Source organism: Dromiciops gliroides, chromosome 5 (genome assembly GCF_019393635.1).
Source record: "Dromiciops gliroides isolate mDroGli1 chromosome 5, mDroGli1.pri, whole genome shotgun sequence".
NCBI classification, from domain to species: Eukaryota; Metazoa; Chordata; class Mammalia; order Microbiotheria; family Microbiotheriidae; genus Dromiciops; species Dromiciops gliroides.
The window spans coordinates 11,799,628-11,820,506 of record NC_057865.1 but is presented as its reverse complement, the minus strand read 5'-3'; the positions used below and the strand labels follow the sequence as shown (position 1 = coordinate 11,820,506).

At 38.3% G+C, this 20,879-nt stretch overlaps 1 protein-coding gene across 1 annotated transcript; it reads left to right on the top strand.

The window, feature by feature from the left end:
- The first annotated feature begins 222 nt into the window (after positions 1-222).
- Positions 223-510, top strand: LOC122727401 (60S acidic ribosomal protein P2-like). The gene has a single exon (XM_043964891.1). It carries the CDS (start codon positions 223-225, stop codon positions 508-510), a length of 288 nt encoding a protein of 95 aa, XP_043820826.1.
- The last annotated feature ends 20,369 nt before the right edge of the window (positions 511-20,879 follow it).

Sequence of the window (20,879 nt, the reverse complement as noted above, 5' to 3'; positions counted from 1 at the left end):
ACAGTCATACCTCCACAGAAATGTTCCTTTTGTGAATTTCCTGGGGAATTATAATTCACAAAGAAACAATATGTAGTATTTTTCATCAATATAAAAATTACTTTTCCCTGACTTGATGCCACCTTGGTTGGACTCAATGTGGGCCCTGCTACTTGAGCAGTGCCTTCAGCACCAGGCTGTGACCTCCTTGGGACCAGATCAAATAGAGCCTAGACCACCTACATGGCAACCTACCTCTTGGCCATCCTTGTAAGCCATGGCTCCCCCAACTCCAAGGACCTGGAAAAGATTCTGGACAGCATGGGCATTGAGACCAATGAGGAGCACCTGAAGAAGGTCATCAGTGAGGTGAGCATCAAGAACATAGAAGATGGGATCTTGCAGCGGAGCAGTAAGCTGACTTCCATGCCCTCCGGTGGTGCTATTACTGTTCCTGCCAGTGTTGGCTCTGCTGCCCCAGTGGCTGCTGGTTCTGCTCCTGCTGCTGTAGAGGAGAAGAAAGAAGAATAAAAGGAGAAGTTGAAAGAGTTCAGTGATAACATGGGCTTTGGTCTCTTTGACTGAGCAACCACCCTAATCCTTGAGTCAATAAACCTTTATTTAAGGGGAAAATAATAATAAAAAAAAATTATCCTGGAAAGAGGATGTAGTACCTTGGATAAAGAGATGGATTGGTTAAGGAGATTAAGGGAAAATGGGAAAAGCAAAAAAGAAGAAAGGAAGGAAGGAAGGAAGGAAGGAAGGAAGGAAGGAAGGAAGGAAGGAAGGAAGGAAGGAAGGAAGGAAGGAAAGCAAATACAGTATTAATCAAGGGATTCCAAAATCTTTGATGTTTGCCTTTTTTAGAGATGAATTCATAGTCAAATTTGGCTTCTTGCTCTACTGTTGTCACCTCATATTTGCTTGTTTTCCACTTCAAAGGATTTATGGTAATGGTTTGCTGTTTAACAAAACCTTCAGAAATGGGCTATAGAAGCAGTGAGTGAGTGAATTGCATCTATAAATAAATACCCCCAGCTCAGAAACAATGTAGTAGAATGAAGCATGAAAAATGTCATCTGCCTGAGCTCCTGGGAGGTCCCCCCTCACTCCTGGAAGGTTCTTCATCTAAGTTGTGAATTGATCATATTTTCCAAAGCTTTTTATATCAAGGTCTATTGACAGCCTCGAATCCAACATGCATGAGTGGGGCTTCTGAATATCAACTCCAAATATAGACTGCAGCATAGACAGTCACCCAGGGGGGAGTGGTGGAAAGAGGGCAGGCAAGCAAATCATTTTAGAATTTTCACAGTTAAAGGGCCAGATGGTTGAAAAGGGTTCCTATTTTCTGATGCCTGCTGAAGAGGATTTTTAAACTGCATCCCAAGTCAAGCCTGAATGCCAAGTTGAATCTGGATGAAATCTGGAGCAGATTAGGTTAATTGAAGGATTGCCAGCCTCCTAGTTCTTCAGCATGGTGCTGCCATCCAGGGTCTTGTCTATTTCCACCTAATTCCCAAATAATTTCCCATCTCCTCTGGGAGGTGATGAGACAGCAGAGGACAGAATGGGAACACTGCCCAGCACTGGTTAGTTAGCTTTCCAATCTCTATTCAGAGAATGTCATTTCCTGAATAGGAAATGGAGCTCTTGACCTGGGTCCTAGACTCTTGGATGACTTGAACACAATGTCAATTTGATAAAATTGTTTTTTGAACTATGTCCAGTTCTCAGAATACTGCTCTGAAGAAGCGAACAGCAATATCTCCCCATCCTCTTAAGAAGACCTCTCAGAGATAGGAACACAGGAGTAATAGGTAATTCACTGGCCACTTGAGTCAGGTAGACCTAGGTTCAAGTTTTGGCTTACACCCATATTAACTTGATCACCTTAGGCAAGTCATTTTAGTGCCCCCCAAAACTCATTAAGACTAAGCTATCCTCAATGATGCATATTTTTCAGTAAAGGGAGATTTCATACCAGCAGTTTCCTATACTGATAAAATAAAGGATTCTCCCTAACTTTCCCCCTCCAAAAATAAAAAAGAGACCCAAAAGAGTAATATTCCATAGCAGCTACAGGGTAGTGAAATGTTTAGTTGTTCAATTAAAAAAAATATCTAGTGGAAATATTTTCCCCAGATTACTTCTCACAGTCTTTGAGGTTATTATCATTGTTTGGGACAATTATATGTGTAATAAATTGAGAGGCCTTTTTAGAATGAGACCTGTTTGCATTTATTCCAGAATTAAATTTAACAAGCACTTAATAAATGCCTACTATGCACAAAACACCGTGCCATACTTACAGAGGGATGTTACAGTATAACCAGAGGAAAAAATATGTATAAAAATGTGATACAAAGGGAAACAGACCACTGCAAAGAAGAAGTTCAGGGAAAGTGATATGAGTGACATGAGGAAGAAGTGGTGAGTTTGGGAAACAGTAAGATGGATGGTTTCATAGAATAGGTGACATATAAGGTAAAATTCCAACAATAACATATTAAATTGTACTTATACCTTAAATCTAGGTCATTCACTTGAGCTCACCACCTCCTTAAGCTATCATCCTACATGTCTTCTCCCTTTTTTTTTGTCTTCCCCCTTTTTGAGCCAATATGCAAGGGGTGGGGTTGGGGGGTCTTGTCTATACTCATTAACTCTACTTCATCTCGCCATGAATTTTCAAATACATTGCAGTTTGGCTGCAGTCTAACTTTCCAGGTCTGCACTTTACTCTCCAGCCAAAATGCCCTACTGAAAGTTTCCATACACATCATTCTGTATTTTCCATTCTTATTGTTATCTCTCATGAAACCTTGCTCCTTTCAAGGCTCATCTCAATTTCTACCGCCTTCAAGAATATTTTCCTGATTTTCTAATTGTTGATTTTCCCCCCATTCTCCATCCCCCAAACACTGTGTATTTTTCATGTGTTTATAGTATATCTGTGAATATTTTTTTATACTAGCAGAATGTAAGAACATAAATTCTTTGAAGGCAGAGACTGTCTCACTTTTGTCTTTGTGTCTCCAGGAACTAGCCTAGGGTCTAACACATAGTTCCTGCTTAATAAATGTTTGTTGATTAATTGAAACTGGCTTTTTGTGTCACCTCACTCCTGATCCTCATACACCTTGTCTGACCTCTCCTTAGTTATTTTTGCTAGGTCATCATCCATCTCCCCACTTCTAAGTTTGTGTTTTACCCATGATTTTGCTCTGGGCCATTTTCTTGCTTTTCCATCACCTCATCTCTTGGTGATTCCATTAGACCCTAATAATTCCATTATGATTCCTTTACCAAAGACTCTTAAAACTTCATGTACAGGCTTTGTTTTACTTCTGATATTTTGTCCTGAATTATACCCTATAAAGTCTCAAGCTCAAAATTTATGGAACATAAGTCATCATATTCATTTTTAAACATGTTATTCCTGTCAATGTCACTGCCACCCATCAGTCACCCAGCTTAGAAAACTCAGAGCCATTCTTGACTCCTCCTTCTTCTCACATTGCAACTCCTTTACCTCTTACTTCAAACAAAACTGCTCTCTCCAGTGGAAACAATGATCTCTTACTTGCCTTTTCTCATGCCTCATCTTCTAGATGTTTCTGTTGCATTGTCACTATTGACTTCTCTCTCTTCCTGGATGCTTTCTCCTCTCGGAATTTTTCTGACACTGATCTGTCCGGTTGCTTTCTGTGGATTACTGTTTTATTGAATCTATTTCCCATCAGCTATATAAAGGTATATGACATAATTCTGACCTGGGCCCTCTTCATTCTCTATGTTGCAAGATCACTTTCAGCTCCCAAAGGCTCATTGGAAACTTCTATATGGAAAGCTCCAAGATTTACATACCCATACCTACCCTTTATTCGGACCTCCAGTCCCATGTCACCAACTGCCAAATGAACATTTCAAATTACTCTTTGCATTGGTACCTCAAACTCAACAAGCTGCCTTACAAAAATTAAAAAAAACTACGTTATCTTTAAGTAAAAATATATTTCTCTCATTTCTCCACTTTTGTCATGGACAATATCATCCTTTCAGTAAGTCACCCATAAATATAACCTTGGGGAAATTTTCAATTCTTTATTTTTCTCCCCTCCCACATTTTCTGGACTATTAAAATAACTTTTCAATTTTTCTCCATTTTCAGTTTCTCCTTTCTCTGATCCATACCCTCACCCACACAACTACCAAATAATCTTCCTAAAATATATTTTTCCTTCATCCAAAAATATTTAGGCATTCTCTATTGAATCTAGAATAAAAAGAGATTTTCTCCTAAAACTATATTTTCCATCTGGGGGTGGAGCCAAGATGGCAGAGGAGAGGCTGTGACTGCCACAAGCTCCAGTTAAATCCATCCACTCATTCCCAAATAATGCAGTAAGAAAAAAATAACAACAACAAACCAAACCAAACCAACAAAACCAGATAAGTCTAATACACATAAAAACAGAGTGAGACTATTTTTCAGCAAAAAAAGGGCAATTGTGATCACCTGCTCATTGGGCTGAACAGCTCAGTGTGGTACTGGCCCAGCCAGGAATAGACAGTGCTTCCAGCATGCTTCAGAGTCTTCAGTGCCAGCAGCAATTTCTTCTGAGGCTCAGATTGCAGACTGGTGAGGGGTTTGGCAGTAGGTCGGGGTGAAGTAGAAGCACTCTCTGCTGGATTTGGGCTGAAGTGCCCTGGTTCTGAACCAGTGGACTGAATTGACTGGTCGTGCCACAGTAGGTGAGGGGCATGGGCTCACCAAGCTTTCAACCACAGAGAATCAGAGGTCAATCAGACTTCTGTTTCCATGTCAAAGAGAAAGCAGCCATGGTTACTCACAGGCCAGGCTGGCTGAGAAGAAGCCCAATCACCCCCTGGGCCACACTGTAGCATAAAAAGGTAAATAGGGGGCAGCTAGGTGGTGCAGTGGATAAAGCACTGGCCCTGGATTCAGGAGTACCTGAGTTCAAATCTGGTCTCAGAGACTTGACACTTACTAGCTATGTGACCGTGGGCAAGTCATTTAACCCCAATTGCCTTACCAAAAGAAAAGTAAATAGGAAAAATAAATTATGAAGGATATTAAAAGATTAAACTGTGTGCATTCCTACATGGGAAGATAATACTCCTAACTCATAAGATCATTCTCAGTATTAAGGCAGCTGAAAGAAATATACTTAGAGAGCACAGGTATAAATTAAATATGAAGGGAGGATATCTACAAAGAATTGATTTTTTTTGTTTGTCCTTGTTTTTTGTTGGGCAGGAAGGGTGGGGTGGCTTATGTCTGGGACTGGATGTGGACTTGGAGCCTCCTGGGTCCAGGGCTGGTGCTTTATCCACTGTGTCACCTAGCTGACCCATGATGACATTTTCAAAATAAAGTTAAGGGGTAAGAGGGATGCACTGGAAGAAAGGGAAAGAGAGAGGTAGATTGGGGAAAAGTTGTTCACATAAAATATATAAGAAAAAGCTTATGGAGGAGAGGGGAAGATAGGGAAGGAGCAGGGAAGTGAGTGAGCCTAACTCTCATCAGACTTGGCTCAAAAAGGGAATAATTTACACACTCAAGAGGGGATAGTATTATATCTTTCCCTGTGGGAAAGTGAGAGGGGAAGGGGATAAGGCGGGGGGGGGGGGAGAGGCAATAGAAGGAAGAGCAGATTGGGGGAGGGGGCAGTAAGAAACAAAACACTTTCAAGGAGGGATGGGGTGAAGGAAGATAGATAATAGAGGAAATATCAAGGGGAGAGATTAAGATGGAGGGTAATACAGCTAACAATAGTAACTGTGAAAGAAATGATAAGCAGGATACAAACCATCAACAGAGATAGAACTGATGGTATCTGAATACAGACTGAAGTATAATTTTATTTGTTAGCTAATCTTTCTAAAGTTATTTTGTCAATTTTCTTTCACAACCTGACTAATGAGAATATATTTTGCATAACTGCACATGTATACCTTATACTGAATTGCTGGATTTCAAAGGGAGGGATGAGGAGGGAGGGAAGAAGAGAATTTGGAGCACGAAGTTTTGAAAAATCATTGTGAAAAGTAATGATGAGTAGGGGAATTCGGAAGGACCTGGAAGGACTTACATGAACTGATACTGACTGAGAGGAGCAGAACCAGGAGAACACTGTAAACAGTAACAGTAGCATTGTGTGATGAACAATGGTGACAGACTTGGCTCTTTTTAACAACACAATGGTCCAAAACAATTTCAAAGAACTTCATAATAAAAAATATTCTCAACATCCAGCAAAAAAAAAGGAACAGTGGTTTAGGGATGCAGATTGAACCATACTGTTTCTACTTTTGGGCTGGGTTTTTTTTTAATTTTTAAAAATTCTTTTTGAGTGTTATTTCCCTTGTGCTCTGACTCTTCTGTCACAATATGACTAATGCAGAAATGTTTAATGTGATTGTACATATATAACCTACATTAGATTGCTTTCTGTCCTGGGGAGGAGGGAGGGAAGGGAGGGTGAGAGAAAAATTTGGAACTGAAAATCCTATGAAAACAAATGTTGAAAATTATCTTTATATGTAACTGGAAAATAATAAAATACTGAAATATATATATTCTATAAGGTTGTTTCCTCACTTGGTTATAAGATCATTGAGAGAAAATATTGAACTTGTTTTTTTCTTAGTAATCCTAGCATCCAGCAAATTGATTGAATACATCCTTCCAGAACTTCCATTTTAAGGAGAAGGCCCAGGACAACCATGTCTTCATTTCTCTCCATACTGCACCACTTATCCATCTCCAGAGGACTGTCTCTACCATGTTCCCTCACTGGGTATCTTCTCCCCACATCAATTTATTTATAGTTCCCTTTTATATATTGACTCTTTCTATTGGAAGGTAAGCCCCTTAAGGTCAGGAATCTCCTTTCTTTCTGCATGTCTTTGTATTTCTAGTACTAAGTACCAATCCTGACACATAAGTCTTTAATAAGTGATTGTTGACTGTCTGACATGGTGACTAGTACATAATTTGTACTTTATAAGTTTCAAATCACTTTCAAAGACCATAAGTGTTGCTTTCTTCTTCTTTTATTCTTTTGGAAACTCTTACAAACTCAATGTCAATTTCATAATAATTTTCTATTTTGACCTTTGGAAAGATGGGGTTAAACCCTGTCATGCTCTTTGGATTTTTAAATTTTGGCATGCGTTGCCTCTAGACCAAACTGAAATTCAATTTGTCGAAGTAGCACAGGAAAGTCTGGATTTTTGGCATTTCCTGACCAAGAGGAAGTAGGGGTGAGTCTGGCCAGCAAAAAAAAAAAAAAAAAAAAAAAAAAAAGGCTGTTGAAAATTTTCCAATCCAATTTTGCAAGGTTAGAAAGTCCAAAATTGTCTTCTGAGCTCCATCTTGGCCCATAGAATCTTCAGTGCATAACAAAAGGAAAAGGAATCTAATAGTGACTGCCCAGTACCTTTATTGAAGCAGATGAGTCGTAAGATGTTGATACCATTTCATCCTTATTCCCTGCATGGTTAGAGAAAATGTTTTTGGGGAATGTTTGAATTATAACTGATAAGTACTTTGGAACTTAAGCAGGGAAAATTGGAATGTTCTGAATGTGATCTTCAACACCTGGAGAAAATGGCCATCCAGGGGCATTTTCCAAGATCTTAGGGAGTGCTTATAGGAAAAGGGAAATTTAATAAGTCTATTTGTATTTCATTCTGTTGGATATGATATGCACTCTCACTGATTATCTTTGTATCTTGCCCTAATGACACTTTAAATAATTTGGTTCATAGAATTCAATTTAATCATCTCCAGTACCTTGTTATTGGAGGTGATGCTGGGTTCCAGAAAGCTAGACTACATGTGGAATAAAAACAACAAATATGGTTACAGGCACGGATGATGTATCTGCTATTCTATTCTACATAAGTGAGAGACACACCTCTGCCAAGGCTTACATCCATGTGTTTTTCTGTAATGTAGAAGGGTGGCAAATGACATCAGAGCAGTGAGTATAAATCAATGACATACTAGATTGTTCAAGGCATCAAATCAACAATTTCACAGAATCTCATAATTGGAAGAAACAGGATTATTCGATTTGTGGGCCAAAAGGGACCTCAAAGGCAATTAGTTCAACCCATATCTGAACAAGAATCCCATGTCTCCAAAATTAGTCACCCAATAAACAATTATTGGAAAACTTTCATTGAGGCTGATTCCCTGAATTCAATGATAACTCATTCTTCTTTTGAGGGGTTCTAATTGTTTAGATAGAGAAATATATGGATATATACTTATAAATATATATGTATATGTACATATATGTCTGTATTTATAACACATTCACATGCATGCACAATACATTTATCTATATGTACACATATAGCCAAGCAATATATGCCTATGTATGTGTATATTGTATGTATGTATTATAAATCATCTTATTATCCTCTTCTTAGCTTCTACGTGTTGTTTCTAGGCCTGCCTTCTAGGGTCAAGAATAAAAAGCCTATTCTTTCTTCTAATTTGTAGCTCTTTAAAACTTGAAGCAACCTATCATGTGACCTGTAGGTTTTCTCATCTTCAAATATAATATCCCTAATTTCTTACAAAGTCACTTTAGTCAATGACTCAAGGCCTTTACCATTCTGGTTTTCATCTGGATTCTCTATAGCTCATGACCATCCTTCCTGAAATATAGTTCAAAGAAGTGAAAACATTGTTATAGGTGTAGTCTGAGCAGGGCTTAGTACAAATGATGAATTCTCTAGAATTCATTTTGAGGTATTATTTCAAAGTTGCTTAGAGAAGAATTTGGAAGAGGTTATTGAATCTCTGCCTCTTCTCTGCCATCTTGCTTCTGCCTCCAGGATTATTAGATTTTCGAACTGCAGAGTCAGTAGACTTACTCAAACTTTCCACTTTCAAAATAGTTAATCCATTAACAGAAATAGTAAAGACAAAATGTGGTTAGATCATGAGCTTCTTAAGACATTTTAAGAATTTTACCTGTGCATGTTTTATCAGGCTGTCAAAGCAAAGAAGGCAAAGGCAAGTGTTTCTTGCTATGCCCCCGTTTTTTAGAGAGACTGATAAAATAATAGAGAACAGTAAAAGGCCCCACAAAGCCATCTCGGATACTATAAGTCCCATTTCCTTTGTCCAGCAGCAGAGATGAAGATGAGGAAATCTTGTTTAGAATATCCTTGGGCTGGTAGATGTGAGTCAAGGTTAGAAGGCAGTTTAGGAAAAAAAGAACCCGAATCATATGAAGATGATTTGAAGAATATGGAGAGTCAGTCTGGAAAAAAAATTGTTAGGTGGTAGGACACCTGATTCTTAAACACTTGAATGGTTATGGGGAAGAAAAAAAGAAAAGATTAACTTTTCCTTATTTGCCCCCAAAGGAGAGAATTAGGAGCATTTTGTAGAAGTAAAAAAAGAGACAAATGTAGCTTTGAGTTAAGAAAAGAAAAAAAATTTCCTTACAATTCAAAGTGCCCCAAAATGGAGTGATCTGCATCAGAAGTGGCATGTTAGGTCTCATTTGCCATCTTCACACAAGAATCTGATGAGTGTGTGATTATAACGATCTTTTGTCCTCACAAATGGATTGGATTATATGATCACTGAGATGCCTTTCACTCTTGGATTCTATACTTCAGCAATACAGTGTGACATAGGAAAAAAGAAAAAACAATGTTCTGAGACTGGCTAATGGACAAAAAAACATATTGGTACAAATTTGATGAATTAAAGAATACAGCTTAGGGATTCACAGACCACAGGAAGAAATAATGTAAAATTAGACTTATATTCTCAAAAGAAAGTGACTATTTGATTTTATCCATGTATTCATAGTCACTGAAACATAGTAGGTGCTTCATAATTTAAATGAAATGATTAATAATTATGCAATTATTATGAAGGTTACTTGGATTTTCTTGGTGTTTTTCATTCTTTTTCCAATAATAGGAGCACAGAGATAAAGCTGCATTGAAAGTCTAAGAAGCACATTTAATAGATGAAGAAACTAAAGCTCAGGGATATTTACTTCTTTGTCCAATGTCATAAAGGCAGTAAGCATCAGGACAGGATTAGAACTTGGTCCTTTGATTTCAGAGTCAGTGTTCTTTCAATTATACCAAATTCTTTGTATTTACTAAATGGCGTGAACACTCTAAAATTCATCCAAAGTTATGGGTTCAAGTTATCCCTGGTCCAAACATCTGGTCAGTCTGGTACTATTAGTGAGAGATAATAGCATCAACTATTATGACTTTTTCCTTAGTGATTCAAATTAAATCAAGGAATGCTTCTACAAGTTTATAGAGTGTTTTGTTGTCTTCCTTTATTACATAGTAATAAGCACATTTTTTCCCTTATTCTGCAGCAGTAGTAGGGATGAAATGATGAAGAGCATGCCGTTAAAGTCAATATAAAAAGAAAAGCTTGGTATTCCCCATACCATTGCTTTGGAGCAACCAAATGGAGCTGATTTGATGACTTTGGGTGGAACATATCAGCCATGCTAGAAAGCAGAGCTTGGCCTACAGTGTTTAATTTAGCAATAAATGGATGATAAACATCACACAGTCTTGCATCACTGCACTGTGCAGCATTTGTTGGGGCTTTACTTGGGATACATGGGAATATATGATTATCAGCTATCTAAGATGAAGAGTTATTGCTCAAAGAGGAAGCCATCTCTCATGCCTCTCCAGCCTGGGCTTCTGAGAATTGCTTGTGCTCACTTGTCAGGTAACATTACAATCCAAAGCATGAAAATGCCAACATGCCAGCTCCTGAGAATGCAAATCATGGAAGATGTAAGGACCCTTGAGGGTCGGGGTGAGCTCAGGTTTCCATTAAAGTTCTGCCCGTACACATTTGTTACTGAATATGATGATATTTTTTTCTGGACTAGCAATGGCAGGGGCATCCACTGTCCTGAAGAGCCAAAGATATCCCATAAATATTACGTAGTATTTTTAAGTGTTTCTCCCAAAGTCAATTTCAGTCTAGCCATGTCAGAGGAAATTATATAATTATGGGCATGTCTGTGTTAATACAGAAGTAAGCAGGCAAACCATGGAAGTAAAGAAAAGGAAAAGGAACATTCCTGGAGGAAGGAGCGTCTGAATTATAGAGAGAAAGGAGGGCAGTTCAGCAGACAGAAAGAGGGGGGAGAGAATGCATTTCAGATAGGAGAGATGACATTTCACAGTCACTGAGACATTTATATATCATAGACAATGTAGATAATTGTAGCTGGAGTAATGAAACATTTCAAAATCATGCATATAAGATTTAATATAAAGTACGGGGAATATTTAGCTCGAAGACACACTAAGAGGGTATGTGTGTGTGTATGCATGCGTATGTATGTGTGTGTGTGTGTGTGTGTGTGTGTGTGTGTGAACACACCATCTTTCAAGGGTTTGAATGCCTACCAGAAGGAAGGCTTAGTCTGCTTGGATGCAGCAGATCGAGGTAGGAACTACTGTTTACAAATCGAAATTTGCAAAGTGGCAAATTTCACCTTCATGGAAGCTCATGAGCTACACTAACAGGCTGCCCTGGGAGCTCATGAGTTACTTTTCATTGGAGGTTTTCACCCAAAGTCAATGAGCTTTCACTTGTTATGTTGTATGTATGTTAGTTTTATTGTTTGGAATTAAGGACCTCTGAGATTCCTTGAAACTAGGATTCCATTTTTTGTGATGAAGGAGGAAAAAAAATCTCTCCCAACAATTGGTGCTGTTTCAAAGTGAATGAGTGAACTTGGGAGGTAGTGAATTTCCCCTTACTTTAAGCCTTCAGGCAAAGGCTAGATGACCACATATTAGAGATAGGGTAGTCAGGTTTCTTATTAAGGTAAAAACTGAAATAGAAATTCCCTTCCAACTTTGTGATTCTATGATTCTTGGAGGATCCAGAATGATATGAGAACATGGGGAAAATTGTAGTCCTCTCTTACCAGCACTTAGACCATGTAATATGAGATTGAAGAGCTTAGGTGTGGACAGATGTGGGAGGGCCTTGGAAGACAGTTTTAAATTAGCAACTACCAGCAAAAGGCACATCTTTAAGCCTCCATCTCATCATCTACAAAATGTGTACATCACAGAGAATGAGTGTGGTATAGTGAATAGAGAGCCAGTCTCAGCGGCAAGAAGACCTGGGTTCAAGTTGGGCCTGTGACAGTGGCCATACACCTTAGCCTCTCAGCATTCTGGCAAATCTACAAAGGTATATAAATGGAAGAGAAAGTACCCATGAGCACTGTCAGAGAGAATTCCCTCTTCAGGGAGTTCCTAATATCAATAAAATCACAGACCCAGTTCCTATGCTCCCTACGTCAGTGGATTGCATGAGATTTGAGAGATATGATGTTATAAAACGTATTTTGTAAACATTAAAAAACAGGAACTAAATGTCAATGGTGTCATTGATTTCATCAATGAAGACAGTAGTACAGTTGCAGAAGTTGTCCCTTCACAATAAGTAATTATAATATAAAATGATTTGCAAGTATTATTTTCCTCTAGTAGAATGTAAGGTCTTTGAAAGCAGAGGCTGATTTAACTTTGCATTTCCAATAGCCAACACAGTACCTGACACATAGTAGGTGCTTAATGAATGCTTCTTGAATGATTTTTATTTGGGGGATGAGATAAAGTCAATAATTATAATTGAATCAAACAATGGTACAATGGTGACAGCGGAATGGATTACATCATATCTTTAAAGGTCTATTTTTCTCATCTACCTTATTATAGAGAAGTGGTGGACTTGGGGGACAGAATGAGATTTATATTTTTGGACATGAAGACTGTGGGCATTTGTTTTACTTGAATAAGCAGATTTTGAAACAAATTTTGAAACAAATATGAACATTCAAGCAAAGTTTTTTTTTTCTTTTCTTTTCCTCTTTTTTCCCCTAATGGGGAGGCAAGTAGGCAGGAGAAAAAGTAGATTTTTATTTCTTGAAGAAAAATAATTTCATTAAGCCTCTTAAAAACAATCACCTCAGGGGGCAGCTAGATGGCGCAGTGGTTAAAGCACCGGCCCTGGATTCAGGAGTACCTGAGTTCAAATCTGGCCTCAGACACTTAACACTTACTAGCTGTGTGACCCTGGGCAAGTCACTTAACCCCCATTGCCCTGCAAAAAATAAAAAAAAATAAAAAATAAAAACAATCACCTCAGCTTTACTTTTTTAGGATCTATTTGCAAGAAACCCATTCTCAATATTTATTTGTTGACTTCTATGATAATACAATGTTTTAAAATCAGTAGATCTATCAATATTGGGGCAGGTATATGGTGCAGTACATAGAGTACTGAGCCTGGAGAAAGAAAGACCTGAGTTTCAATCTAGCCTCAGGCACTTGCTAGCTGCATGATCCTGGACAAGTCACTCACCCCTGTTTGCCTCAGTTTACTCATCTTAAAAATGAACAGGAGAAGGAAGTGGCAAGAACTCCAGTATCTTTTCCAAGAAACCCCAAAAAGGGGCCACAAAAAGTTGGACATCACATGACTGAAAATGACTAACAAATACAAGTACTAGCTAGTTTTTTTATCATAAGGACTCACATATATATTAAGCTTGGTATTTTGCATTAATAACAAATGCATTTCCCACAGTTTTAGGATGGGTTTAAAGGGCCCGAGCTTTGAACCAAATCTAAATATATGAGATTTGATAAAAATATCGTCTTGAACTTGTGTTCAAAAAAATCAACTTCAAACATATGAAATGAGAGAAGAGGATAACTAGGAAGCATTTTATCAAATAAAGGTCTAAGAAGCATAGTGAATTGTGGCTTCCTATGATGCAGCAAGGTACTATGGAAGACCAAAGGATAATTCAAATCTAAATAATTTTGACAGGCACATTGTGCAGAACTGGGGATGTTAAGTCCCTCTTCTATTATACCTTGCCCTCATCAGACCAAATCTACAGTGCTATCTTCAGAATTCCACTTGAGAATGATGTTGGTAAGCTGAAGAATGTCCTCAGGAGGAAAACAAGGATGGGAAAGGGCCAAGAGGCCATGCCATATGAGGATCTATTGAAGGAATGAGGCTGATATACTAAGTGTCTTCAAATATTTGGAGATGCCTGTCATGTGTTAGAATGTGGGACTGTTTTAATACACCAACTTTTTTTTTTTCCAGAAGGGAGAAGGGAAGGAAACATGCACATTAAAGAACCTACTACATGCCAGGAGCTGTGATAAGTACTTTACAAATACAATCTCATTTATATTACCTTATATCATCTCTGAAATTGTTGCAATAAGTGGAAGCTGGGAAAAAGCAAATTTTGGCTTGAGTTGAAAGATTTGCCAAGGATCAGATCTGGGTCAAAGTGGATCAGATTGTTTTCAAACTAAAACTGGATGACAGTTTGTAAGGTACCTTGGAGAGAAGAATCCTGTGCACATCTTATTTGGGCTAAATATCTACATAGGACTTCTATTACTCTGAGACTTGGTTCTAAAATAGGTTACCTGGAAGCATAAGACACTAAGCAATTGTTCTTCATTCATGACTTTCCAACATTTTATTAGATGAGCTGCTAATCACCAAGAAAGTGCTTAATGGAAGAGAACACTGGACACGTTTTATGGGTGATGTGAGCATTACCATCATGCATAATGATGTGGTAGAAATTGTTCAGGAATTAGAGTAAGACAATTTCAAATGTTAATCTGCCATCTCAGGCATTTATTAGATCCGTGTCTTTGGCAGGTCACTCACTAGACCTCAATTTGTCATGTGAAAAATGGAATGGTACAACTTATAATACCTGCCTTGAAGAATAATTATGGAGAAAGAACCATGTGAACAAAAAAATGCTGTAGAAATGTGAGCTATTGTTATAGCTTAAGAAAGGGAAGTAGCTGGATGGGGCACAGTACCAGACCTTGCTGGGCTCTGGGCAGCTGAAAGCACCTTAACTTACCTGGACTCTTGGGTAGTGCAGCCTAAGGAAGTGGATGAGAGAATAAAAAGAAAATGAGGAAACATTGGAAAAGCAACATTATCTCCTCCATATTTTCCCCCCAAGGGCCATACGAGACTTCATTTTGAAATCCTATCTTGAGTCTAAGGATCTGAGTTCTATTCCAAGCACTATCATCACTGCCTTTTTGAACAGTCTTTGCATTCCCTTTGCTGTGATGCCATTTTAAACTGCAAAATGAGAGGACTGGATTTGATTATCTATAAAGACCTGTAGAAGGATCTGTTAACTCTTCTTGTTGTTTCTTGTTGTTCAGTCATTTTAGTTGTGTCTGATACTTTATGACCCCATTTGGGGTTTTCTTGACAAAGATACTGGAGTGATTTGCCATTTCCTTCTCCAGGTCATTTTGAAAATGAGGAAACTGAGGCAAAAGGGTTAAATGACTTCCACAGGGTCATAGCTAGTAAGTGTCTGAGGCCAGATTTGAACTTATTAAGATGAGTCTAATTAATACCAACTCTATTTGTAAGGCCACCCTATTACATTCAACACAGTAAGTATTTATGCCATTTCTGCTGTGAGTAGATTGATATAATGACTAGAGAGATGATCTTGTAGTCAGGAAGAGCTGGATTTGAATCATGCCTAAGACACTTCCTAACTATGTATTCCTTTACAAGTCACTAAGCTTTTCTAAATTCTCATCAGCTCATTCCACTCTAGTAAGCTCATTACTTCTAAAATCACCACCATGCTGCTAACTCAAGCCCTGATTGAAAACATCTTCCTCAGCCTTCTCTCCCTTCTAATTGGAGAATTGGAGGGTGGAGTACTAAAATCCTCTCAATGCCACCTTTTATAAAGGGAAGATACTAGACTCAGCTTACTCTGTACCTGCTGCTCTATGGAAAAAAATGCTGCCTCTGCTACTTTATGAAACAAAATACTTCTGGTCAAATATGCCCTGGTCTCCCCCTTGCCTGCCTCCTTTCTATATTATTTTCTCCTTCAGATTGTAAACTCCTTGAAGTGAGGGACTGTCTTTCTTTTTAATTGTATACCCAGATTTAGCACAGTGCCTGGTACACAGTAGAAGCTTAATAAATGTTTATTGGATTGGATTAAAAGAAGCATAACAATATATCCTCCTTCATAAGATTATTGAAGTGATTAATGAAAAACATCTGTGTGTATACACACACACACACACACACACACACACACATATATGGAAACACTACAAACTGTAAGACAATATAAAAATACAATTCCGATGGACCAGTTACTATGTTTAACATGAAAAGAAGAAAAGAAGAAAGAAGGAAGAAGGGAAGAAGGGAAGGAGGGAGGTATAAGCATTTGAAGGACAAGCGGTCTATATTCGAAATAATATAGTAACTTTCTAACTTACTATTATTTACATGCTAATTAGTAAAAATGGCTTAAGGTATTCATTGTAGGTGAAGCTCCATTTCCAAAAGTTCAATGGTACTTACCCTTTCTCATGTCCTTGATATTTTGCTGTACTAGGAATTTCAAAATGTGAGTGGCCAGTGAGGTAGTGTTTCTTTGTGGCTGACTTTTTCTTAAAATAGCTATTATTCAAGTATCATTTCATCGCTGCTATGAAGTCAGGCTGATTTAGAGATGGACTATTTTGGTGGGGTGTCTTTAAAGTACAATCATTAGAATTTTATAACCACTCCTGGGAGCTGAAAACAAGATCTCTAAAATAGAAAAGAGATGCCACTCATATTTCAGATGATCTAAGGGATCATCTAAGAACTGGAGGAAACCTTAATCCTGAGGCTTCATTTTGCTCAAAGAGAAACTGAGGTGTTGAAAAGATTATTAACAAGATTATTCATTCATGAAATATAGTACTTAATGTAGGAAACTGACTTCTTAACTTAAAATGGAGTGATCATAAAATTTGGAGAGATGTAGACTAGGGGATATATCCAGCAGAGTTTATCGAAATACAATACTATAACTGAACAAAGCATTTCTTAAGCACTGATTGGAAGAGATACAGTGCAAATGAATGTATTGGGTAGTCCATGTGGAATCAGAAAGACCTAAGTTCAAATATTTATTTAGACACAAACTATTTTATAAGACCTGCTAGTTTTGTGCACCTGACCAAAACACCCAAAGTCTCTTCCAGATTTAAATCTTGATTCCTATCATCCTACTGCATGAAGAGTGTTGTAATGGGCTTTGGGAGATGCAAAGCTTCAAAATGAAATGCTGGCACTGTGAACTGGTTCAGCCATTCTGCAAAGAATTTTGGAGCTCTCCTCAAAAATTCCTAAAATGTCTGTACATTTTAACTAAGTGATACCTGTACTAGGTATTTTGCTGATGATTGGCAAATTTACCTTTTCTACCTCTCTGTGACCACAAATTTCACAACTTCAACCACCTTTCTGACTTCTCAAAATGGATGTTCAGAAGACATCTTAAACTTAATATGTCCAAACTTGTTTCTTAACCCCTCCCACAACTTCCTAACTTCCCTATTGTTGTTGTTTGTCCTTTGTTCCCAAAGGGCACGATGACATTAGGATGATGCTGTGACTTGCATTGAATTGGATTTAAAGGAGGGATGATTGTGCAAGGTTACTCTTTCCTTCAGAGCCATCTGGGTCCAGTGGCAGGACATAGATCAGGAAAATTGAAGATGCCCCCAGATGTTTAAGGCAATTGGGGTTAAGTGACTTGCCCAGGGTCACACAACTAGTTTACGTTTGAGGTGAGATTTGAACTCAGGTCCTCTTGACCCTGGGGCCAGTGCTCTATCCACTGTGCCACCTAGCTTTCCCCAATTATTATAGAGGGAAACAACATCCTCCAAGTAACTCAGGCTCCCAAGCTAGGAATCATCCTGGATTCTTCATTCTCTCACTCTCCATATCCAGGTTATTGCCAAGGGCACTCAATTGCACCTTTGCATCAACTTTTTATTATAGCATTGGATCTATGATATGTCCAGGCTAAATAATCCCTGGGTGATAAGTGCTGTAATTAATCATATTTTATAATTGAATAAATTGTTTTACTTTTTAATTTTTTTGGATGTAAAATAAAAGTAGATTTCTTAGGAGAGGAATATATGGCCAGGGAATAGATCACCTTGGTGACTGTCCCTAGTTGAGTAAATTGAAGCAAATAAAGCTGAAATGACTTACACTGAGTCAAACAACCAGTAAGTGTTTGAGGTTGGATTTGAATTCATGTCTTCATGACTCCAGGTACAGCATTCCATCCACTGTGCCACCACATTCAATTCTGAAATTCTACTTTTTTTTTTTCAAACTTTGTCTGACACAAAGCTATGACCAGGCATCTTGGTGCCATCAGCAGGCAATGGTATCTGTGTCGTCCAAGTGGGAAACCACAGTTATAGCTTTGTTTCAATTTTTCAGTGGATCTATTGTCATTGACAAGGGAATTGTCACCAAAGTTAGAGCTTGCCACTCATCTCTACCTTTTCATTCGACCTTTTTCTGTATTTCATCATAAGCCTGACTTCCTTTACATCTCCTGACATTGCATGGATGTCATTGGAAGAAACAGAATGTGCCACATTCGGACTGAAACTCGCATAAGAGATGCCTGACACTAATGGTAGCTTGTGCCAATGAATTGCGACAAGATTACTTTGGAGGCCCATTATTTATGGCTTGCACTATTCATCATCTTAGATTTGGAACTGAAAGGGACCTTTCAGTTTCATTTTTCAAATGAGAAACTGAACTTCAGAGAGATATAGTCACTTTCCCAAGGTTTCACACCTAGTTAGTAGCAGAAATGGGATTTGAACTTTAGTCTTCTGACTCAAAAGCTTAATCCATGTCCTTTACAATTCAGAGCCATAACCAAATTGGATGACCTGGGCTATTCCCCAGGTACTTTCATTGGTGGTAGTGGTTAGCAACTTTTTCCCCCCTTCACAAGAACACAATAATTGCTTCTCTGTGTCTTCCATTCTTCTCCTAACCTGCATGCCCGTTGTGAGGGGAGGCTTGGAGAAGACAGGAGGGTCTGGCCATGGGCCAGTGGAGATGGAAGAAGGAAGAGGAGGTGCAGGTATAGGGCAGATTCCTTCTTCCTAGAGTGTCTGCCCCTGAGAGTAGACTCTCTTTCCCACTTTCCCTTTTTTATACCCTTCACATGCTCCCTCATTAAACTGAACGTTCTCTAGGTAACAAGATTCCAAAATCTGGAGCTCTGCCTACCTCATTCGCCCATCCTATTTCCTATCTTCCCCAATCCAATTTTATAATTCAAAGTCTCCTCATTTGGAGTGTTTGTGTTTAGTCTTTCTGAAGATGAAATACTCAAAATGTGGTTTATTTATAAACTGAACTTTACCCTACTTACTTCTGGGCTTTAGGATTATTGATGTTCTGTGTATGTGCATTGTACTTGGGGATCTACCGAGTCTTTCAGATTTAATGAAGTATTGGTCTGAATCTTCCCTGGAGTCTTCCTCTGGTGTCTCTTTGTGGCATAGAGCGGGGCCTGGGTTCTTGCAAGCTATGCCAGCACAGCACTCACTCTGCCCAGTTCTACCACATTGAGAAAGTGTTAAGTCTTGTCCTGACCACAAAACAAGCCTGCCTTATGAAGATTAGGCTTACTGAACATGGGGATGCTCATCCCGTAGAGGCGTCACTTACAAACCTTTGCCACAGCAATTGACAAAACCCAACAAAATGTATAATAACCATCAATATCTGGGGATCAAGGATCATAACTTTAAGCCCAGAAGAGACCATAGAGGTCATCATTTTATAAAGGAAGAAACTGAGGCGCAGAGAGGTTAAGTGATTGAACAAGATCATCCAATTAGCTAATGTGGCTTCTTTATACTTCTGCAATACAAATGTCATGCTAGAAGAAACACACACACACACACACACACACACATATGAACAATCACCATCCTTTGCCTATCTGCAAATAATATAAACTTAACCACTGATACACTAAATGTGATATCCTTGTCTAGTGAACAAATGGACAGTGAATGCATAATGTTACTAAAGAAACTAAATCATATCAATAGTTTTATTTTTTAAATTTTTTTCATTTAATAAACCTCTCCCAATAGCACAAGATAGAGAAAACTCACATAACAAACATGCGTAGTTACTCCAAACAAATGCCCACATTGGTCATGTCCAAAAACAGATGTCATATTCTGTACCCTGAAACCATAACTTCAATGTAAGGAGAAGCAATCATATCATTTTTTTTTGTGGGGCAATGAGGGTTAAGTGACTTGCCCAAGGTCACACAGCTGGTGTCAAGTGTCTGAGGCTGGATTTGAACTCAGGTGCTCCTGAATCCAAGGCTGGTGCTTTTTCCACTGAGCCACGTAGCTGCCCCCATATCAATTTTAATATTCTTCCTCTAAGAAAAGCAGAAAACAAAAAGAAGTTGTAGCTAACCAAAGGGGACCTTACTGATTTTTCTTAGAGAGACAAATAAGAGTTGGTGAGTTGGGGTTTTAATATGCTAGATGAGCAATAAAACTTTGTATTTAGAGTCTATTTGAATCCTAACTTGGCCACTTAATATATGTGAAACCTTAAGCAACGTATTTCTTTCTATCCCTCATTCCCTCCCCCCCCTTATCTATAAGGCAAGGATGTCATATGACCCCTAAGTTCCTTCCCACTATTAAATCATTTATCCCATTACCTTGTGTGCAAAGGTCAAAGGAAGCATTGCATGGAGGATTTCTAGGAGGGTATAGACAAAAGTCCTATAGGTTGAGAAGTTGAGTATTGGTTGATCTCTCTATAGCTAGAAGAAACACCTTATTAAGGAGACCACAGATCTGCTCCAAATATTGAAGTATGTCATAAAAGGAACCAAATGCTAAACAATCTTGTCACT